Below are 7,936 nucleotides of genomic sequence, written 5' to 3'. Positions count from 1 at the left end.
GAAATAAAAATAATGGGGGTGCAAAGGAGCTAAATAAATAAATTAATTAAATACAGTAGGGAAAGAGGTAGTTGTTTGGGCTAAATTATAGGTGGGCTATGTACAGGTGCAGTAATCTGTGAGCTGCTCTGACAGTTGGTGCTTAAAGCTAGTGAGGGAGATAAGTGTTTCCAGTTTCAGAGGTTTTTGTAGTTTGTTCCAGTCATTGGCAGCAGAGAACTGGAAGGAGAGGCGGCCAAAGAAAGAATTGGTTTTGGGGGTGACTAGAGAGATATACCTGCTGGAGCGTGTGCTACAGGTGGGAGATGCAATGGTGACCAGCGAGCTGAGATAAGGGGGGACTTTACCTAGCAGGGTCTTGTAGATGACATGAAGCCAGTGGGTTTGGCGACGAGTATGAAGCGAGGGCCAGCCAACGAGAGCGTACAGGTCGCAATGGTGGGTAGTATATGGGGCTTTGGTGACAAAACGGATTGCACTGTGATAGACTGCATCCAATTTGTTGAGTAGGGTATTGGAGGCTATTTTGTAAATGACATCGCCAAAGTCGAGGATTGGTAGGATGGTCAGTTTTACAAGGGTATGTTTGGCAGCATGAGTGAAGGATGCTTTGTTGCGAAATAGGAAGCCAATTCTAGATTTAACTTTGGATTGGAGATGTTTGATATGGGTCTGGAAGGAGAGTTTACAGTCTAACCAGACACCTAAGTATTTGTAGTTGTCCACGTATTCTAAGTCAGAGCCGTCCAGAGTAGTAATGTTGGACAGGCGGGTAGGTACAGGTAGCGATCGGTTGAAGAGCATGCATTTAGTTTTACTTGTATTTAAGAGCAATTGGAGGCCATTGCCCAGTGGTCCACACACGATACAGTATAACGTTAATGATTGTGTTTTACCAGTGCTTTAGTGTGGAGACTGCCAGACAGTTGAGTGATTCCACATTATAAAATGTAGTTTGAGGCTAGAGTCAGGAATAGGTCAAATCTAGAAAATCTTTGTTGTAGTAGTATCAACACTTAAACAATAAACCACATTTATAAAAAAATATATAGTTTTTACCAATTAGTTAATTTATTCATAAATAGTACAAAAATAAATGTCATAGTACATTTAAATACAATTCAATAAATAAAAATTTGTGTTATTGGACTATGCACGGTCGAAAGAGTTCCCCTCAGTCCCCTCAAAGTGTTGGGGTCGTTTTGTGATGAGTGACAGGGTGGGGACGGGAATAGATGGCTTGGGCACAGTTGTAGAGGTTCATCAGGAGAGCGCGGAGCTGTTCCTCGTCTCCATTCGTCTTCATAGTGCAGTTGAAAGGGTGAAGCTGGGGAGAAAACGGAACATTCCACTTAGAACCATAGACTAAAGAACCCAGAAAACTTCCTTAGAACCCTAACTACTTCCACAAGGCTCATGGTGCATGTTGTTCAATACATCCTGTGTTAAGAAACACTTTATTTTGTGGATGAATCAAATAGTAATGCATTATGGGGGTGTTTTTCTGGACTAGGATGAAGACAGTTTCATATACGCAGATTTCCATTAAAGAAAGTGCTTTTTAGTCCAGGACTAGGCTTCATCCATGTCTGGAACACCGCCAAATACATTTTGAGTTACTTTTTATTTTATTTTGTATTTCTTTACACGTAATTGTTTTGACCAACAGTCAGAGTAGTTGTTACTGTTTGATTGACAAGAGCAGGGCTCTGTTCAAGTAGGAGCAACGTTACAAGATATAAATACGTTCTGTTGAACAGACATCTCTATTCGTTCATTTCTATCTGCGACAGTTTGGATGTTTCACTGAATACACCTGGCCTAGCCTGGGTACCAGTCTGTTTGTGTCATCATACCACTTTAGGTCTGCGACCCAAGCTAGAGTACACCCTCAACCAAGTTGATTTGTCTGAATGAGTCCTTACCTTATTGTACTGCTCCAGCACTCTGCTGATTGTCTCTATGTTGTTGTCTGAAGTCCCGTACTGCGTTTTGTTTATGTTAGACAGAATCGTCTCCGCTATGCAGAAATCTTTAGGCTGGAATTTAAGATTATTATAATTATTGATTGTTGTATGATGAATCTGTTGCTGTAATGGTTAAAATAGCCTGTAGAAAATTCTAAAATACATTTGTCAACTTTGTGGTCAGCATTAACAAGTGTCTGATTGCGTCAACAAGTGTTGACATGAGTAAGTTAACCGATCAATTAACAGTAGTTATCACTGATGGACATGAGGGGACAATTTCACGGACACAGATTAAAGCCTATTCTTGGACTAAAGAGCACTTTCAATGGGGAATCTCCATTGAACATAGTTTTAATTCTCTAGGACTAGGCTTAATCTGTGTCTGTGGAAACCTGCACACTGTCTATCATGTTTTCATCAAGAATATGGATGCAACTTACCCCGTGTAACTTGCAGCGATCTTGATTGAATTCCGCTGGCACTAGATGGTTCAAAAGGGCCTGAAAGGATGACGAAACGTCACAATAGTGGCATTTTTTCATGACCCCTTTTCATTTTTAACAAGAGACTTTCTAATCCGATAGAGCAGTGCAACATTTGATAACACTGTAGATACAATGTATTATTGTACTTTTCATATTTCAATCTTCTTACCTCCGGGTCTTCCTTGAGCGTCTTGTTAGCCTCTTTCATGATCCTCTGCAGTAGATGAATCTCATCAGGTGTCTTAGTGGGCGCAGTGAAGACCAGCACAAATGCAAAGGAGAAGAGGAGAGCAAGAGTCTTCATGGCTTTACAGTAGTAGTAGTAGTAGCAGGCTGTGACTTGATACTGTCTCGGGGTGAAGAAAGTTCAAATGTGACTGACTTACAACATCAAACACAGGCCTCTTATATTGTCACTAGATGCTGACACCCTCACAGAGCCCACTAGATAGAGATCACTACGTCACAGCTACAATTCTGATGATCAGCATCCAGGATGTCCTTATATGGACATATAGCATATAATCAATTAGCAATCAAATCTTTTCAAACTGAAACTTGACTGACAGAGGGAAAACATGTGAAAAATTGCATTCCAAAACGCTATGTTTCTTTCACATCAGTGTTTTTTTATTAAATCAGAAATTATTGCTTAAGGGTACCTTCACGTATTTGTAAAATATTACTGTTCTCAGACTTTTTAGTCCATATATTTAAGATGTATTAAAATGTGTTTTGTTACAAAACGCTATATATCCATTGTTTAGCTGTAATGGAAAGTTGGTATCCTGTATATTTGACTGATATGTGGTTGTCTCACCTAGCAATCTTAAGATGAATATACTTGCTGTAAGTTGCTCTAGATATGACTATCTGCTAAATGACTCAAATATAAATATTTCACACACAGATCTCACATTACTGTACTGATTAATATAAAATAAGCCATTTATATATATGTCACATGTATTATTTGTACAGTTCTTTGTTTTTTCCCCTCATCAATCTACACACAACACATGACAAAGAAAAAACAGGTTTTTAATATTTTTGCAAATGTATAAAAAAAACTGAAATATTACATTTACCTAAGTATTTAGACCCTTTACTCAGTACTTGTTTTGTTGTTGAAACATATTTGACAGTGATTACAGCCTCGAGTCTTCTTGGGTATGACTCCACAAGCTTGGTACTTCTGTATTTGGGGAGTTTCTCCTATTCTTCTCTACAGATCCTCTCAAGCTCTGTCAGGTTGGATGTGGAGCGTTGCTGCACAGCTATTTTCAAGTCTCTCCAGTGTCATTTTTTATTTTTTTATTTCACCTTTATTTAACCAGGTAGGCTAGTTGAGAACAAGTTCTCATTTGCAACTGCGACCTGGCCAAGATAAAACAAAGCAGTGAGATACAGACAACAACACAGAGTTACACATGGAGTAAACGATAAACAAGCCAATAACACAAACAAGTCAATGACACAGTCATGACATTGGCCTTGGTTTATGACCCTCTCCATTAATACCTTTCTCCCCTCTCTCTCTCTGACTCTACTGAAGGACTCTTGAATAGCCTTTGTTAAACATAGAGAGTCTGTGAACATCAAACAAGTGGGGGGAAAGGAACTATTATTTGGGTAATAGAACCAGTTGAAAATATGCGTTGGTACATAATGAATAGGATGTCAGTTCGGTTGTCATCTGAGACATTATGACTGATGACAGGACGACATAAACTGTACCTGGGAAAGTCTACACATTCTAGTTATCAGATTCACATGGAATTGTTGTGCAATTTAAATGTTTGAATTTGACACTATTTGTAAAAAGATTAAATGTAATTTTTGCTTTCAAATTAGAGAATTGTGTTTTCAAAAGGTTAGAGCTCTGCTCAATCAGTGGCCCGCCCCTGTGAAGAGACATGAGTTATAAACTATGAAACACACCCTTCTCTCCCTCCACTATATAAGCCCTTGATGAAAATGTAACCTTCTGTTCCGAGTACGCGAGGCCTGCAGCCTCTGCGTTAAAAGGGCAAATAACTTGCTGTTCCGGGTACATTAGGGCGACGGTCCGATGTCAGAAGGATTCAGATAACTACAGAACGAAGCTAACCTCAGCGTGAGCGTTGGTTGCGAATGGTATGAACTTTGAACTCTTATTCACTGCAGAAGTGATACCTCCTAGCCGTTGAGTTAGCAGCGGCTGCTGTAAACCTGAGCTAGGAAAGGATGGACGACGAATCCAGTCTAACACACAACGACGATACTACAAAGTACAGTGCCTTGCGAAAGTATTCGGCCCCCTTGAACTTTGCGACCTTTTGCCACATTTCAGGCTTCAAACATAAAGATATAAAACTGTATTTTTTTTGTAAAGAATCAACAACAAGTGGGACACAATCATGAAGTGGAACGACATTTTTTGGATATTTCAAACTTTTTTAACAAATTAAAAACTGACAAATTGGGCGTGCAAAATTATTCCGAAGACACGACACCAGAGATGATCGATCGAGTTCAAGTCCGGGCTCTGGCTGGGCAACTCAAGGACATTCATAGACTTTTCCGAAGCCACTTCTGTGTTGTCTTTGCTGTATGCTTAGGGTAGTTGTCCTGTTGGAAGAGGAACCTTCGCCCCAGTCCTTAATTAACTGTAACTCGTTAAAATCGCTAGACTAGTCAAGATCGAGGGAAAGGTGAACGGAGCAAAGTACAGAGAGATCCTTGATGAAATCCTGCTCCAGACTGTTCAGGACCTCAGACTTGGGCGAAGCTTCATCTTCCAACAGGACAACGACCCTAAGCACACAGCCAAGAAAAAGCAGGAGTGGTTTAGAGACAAGTCGTTGAATGTGCTTGAGTGGCCCAGCCAGAGCCCGGATTTGAACCCGATTGAACATCTCTGGAGAGACCTGAAAACAGCTGTGCAGCGACTTTCCCCATCTAACCTGTCATAACGTCTAAGGATCTGCAGAGAAGAATGGGAGAAACTCCCCAAATACAAGTGTGCCAAGCTTGTAGTGTCATGCCGAAGAAGACTCAAGGCTGTAATCGCTACCAAAGGTGTTTCAACAAAGTACTGAGTAAAGGGTCTGAATACTTACACTACCGGTCAAAAGTTCTAGAACACCTACTCATTCAAGGGTTTTTCTTCATTTTGACTATTTTCTGCTTAGTAGAAAAATAGTGAAGACATCAAAACTATGAAATAACACATAATGGAATCATCAAGTGTTAAACAAATCAAAATTTTTTTTAGATTTGAGATTCTTCAAAGTAGCCAACCTCTGTCTTGATGACAGCTTTGCACACTCTTGGCATTCTCTCAACCAGCTTTACCTAGAATGATTTTCCAACAGTCTTGAAGGAGTTCCCACATATGCTGAGCACTTGTTGGCTGCTTTTCCTTCACTCTGCAGTCTGACTCATCCCAATCCATCTCAATTTGGTTGAGGTCGGAAGCTAGCCAGAATCTAGCCAACGTTAGTATTCAGCTAACCACGGTTGGCGGTCATCAGGCAAGATTGAGTTTATCTCTGGAGTAAGATTGAGTTTATCCCTGATGTGGAAACTGCCTGGAAATTCTTTCATTATGTTTTTTTTCCAAATAGTAAACAAACATGCTCCATTCCACAGGTTCAGGGTTTAAAGGCGGGATAATCCAGGGTTTTCTTCTGAGCTGTCTTGTATTATTCCCGACCGTAATCTAGCCTGGGCTAAAGCAAGGAAATCATGTTCTGATGCTGATTGGCTTATTTTTAGGCAGTTACGAAACAAGTGTTCTTTTCTTCTCAGGATGCCAAGTCTGAATATGTTATGTCTGTTACCACTGATAACCAGAATGACACTAGAACGTTCTGGAAGGATATTAAGTCTATGTCTGGTAACAGTAATGTTAATGAATTACCGTCATGTGTTTTGACGGACTCTGTTGCCGTATATGACAAAACTGAAATGCTGAATTGTTTCAATGAGCACTTTGTATCATATGGTAGGCTATTTGATTCAGTGTCCTCTGCCTCTGAACCAGTGAGAGCAGGTCAAACTTTTAGCTTTTTGCCATTCTTAGTGCAGGTGGTATATAAAGCCATGAAATCCTTAGATCAGAGAAAGCCTGCAGGTCCTGATCTTTTGGATCCCTGCTTTATAAATCTCGCAGCTGATTTCATAGCTGAACAACTTACATATCTGTTCAATCTAACCCTGGAAAGTAATGAGAAATCTGTAAAATCTGTAAATCAGCATTTGTGCTACCACTTTTAAAAGGGGGAGATCCAACTATTTTAAATAATTATAGGCCAATCTCAAAGCTGTCACCCCTGGTGACAATACTTGAAACCCTTGTGAGTGAACAGCTAAAATAGTTTTTATATACTAACTCTATTTTATCAATGTACCAATTGGGCTTCAGGAAGAAGCATAGCACAATTACAGCAGCCGTGAAGGTTTTAAAGGATATCACTGAAGCCCTTGACAAAAAACAGCACTGTGTCTCACTTTTTATTGATCTCTCTAAGGCTTTTGACACAGTTGATCATGCCATACTAAGGCAGAGATTGTCGAGTGTAGGTCTTTCAGAGCATGCAGTTGCATGGTTTGCTAACTATCTGTCTGATAGAACTCAGTGCACTTAATTTGATGGGCTTATGTCTGTTAAATTGTCTGTCTTTAATGGTGTGCCCCAAGGCTCTGTACTTGGTCCTCTCTTATTCACTATTTATATAAATAATTTAGACAAAAATGTCCAAAATGCGCAACTTCATTTTTATGCTGATGATACTGTTATTTTCTGTTGTGCCACGTCTCTTACAAAAGCTTTCCAGAACTTGCTAACTGCTTTTGATACTGTTCAACATACCTTATGTCAATTGAAGCTTATCCTCAATACTGACTAAACCAAACTAATGGTGTTTTCTAAAGTAAGAAATAGACTTCTGAACCTTTCACCTATTACTACCTGTCAGGACAAGGAGATTGAGGTTGTAACCTCATATAAATATATTGGAATTTTAATTGATGACGGCCTCTCTTTTAAATTGCATATTCAAACTCTTACAAAAAAATTGAAGCTGAAATTGGGATTTTATTTTAGGAATAAGCCTTGTTTTTCTTTTGAAGCCAGAAGGGGGCTAGTATCAGCTACAGTTATGCCTTTACTAGACTATGGGGATATTTTATATATGAATGCTTCCGCTCAGTGTTTGAGATCAATTGACACCCTTTACTATGGCACTTTGAGATTTATTTTAAACTGCAAAACCCTTATGCACCACTGCACTTTCTATACCAGGGTTGGCTGGCCTTCTCTAGTCACTCGTAGGCTCAGGCACTGGTATACTTTCATTTACAAAGCCATTTTGGGTTTGCTACCTTTTTATTTGGGCATTTTTATTGTTCAGAAATGTGGTGGGTACTCTCTTCGTTCACTGGACTTTATCCTGCTAACTGTTCCAAATGTCCGAACTGAATTTGATAAAAGGGCTT

General features: G+C 39.6%; 1 protein-coding gene across 1 annotated transcript; it reads right to left on the bottom strand.

The window, feature by feature from the left end:
• Window positions 1-1,049: 1,049 nt before the first annotated feature.
• Window positions 1,050-4,937, bottom strand: LOC110489171 (uncharacterized). The gene is made up of 4 exons (XM_021561785.3): window positions 2,625-4,937; window positions 2,411-2,470; window positions 1,926-2,039; window positions 1,050-1,327 (listed from the first exon to the last, which is right to left on the bottom strand). The coding sequence occupies exons 1-4, from the start codon at window positions 2,757-2,759 to the stop codon at window positions 1,184-1,186; spliced, it is 453 nt and encodes a 150-aa protein (XP_021417460.2). The 5' UTR covers window positions 2,760-4,937; the 3' UTR covers window positions 1,050-1,183.
• Window positions 4,938-7,936: the final 2,999 nt, after the last annotated feature.

Source organism: Oncorhynchus mykiss, chromosome 14 (genome assembly GCF_057628025.1).
Source record: "Oncorhynchus mykiss isolate SJ-2025 chromosome 14, ASM5762802v1, whole genome shotgun sequence".
NCBI classification, from domain to species: domain Eukaryota; kingdom Metazoa; phylum Chordata; class Actinopteri; order Salmoniformes; family Salmonidae; genus Oncorhynchus; species Oncorhynchus mykiss.
This window is presented reverse-complemented; position numbering and strand designations above follow the sequence as displayed.

Bases quoted from the DNA above. Each gene is read 5' to 3' on its own strand.
- LOC110489171 (XM_021561785.3), bottom strand. From the start codon at position 2,759: ATGAAGACTCTTGCTCTCCTCTTCTCCTTTGCATTTGTGCTGGTCTTC. The intron at 2,471-2,624 runs GTAAGAAGATTG...TCATCCTTTCAG, and splicing joins CGCTCAAGGAAGACCCGGAG to GCCCTTTTGAACCATCTAGT. The intron at 1,328-1,925 runs GTAAGGACTCAT...TTTTCTCCCCAG, and splicing joins TGCTGGAGCAGTACAATAAG to CTTCACCCTTTCAACTGCAC.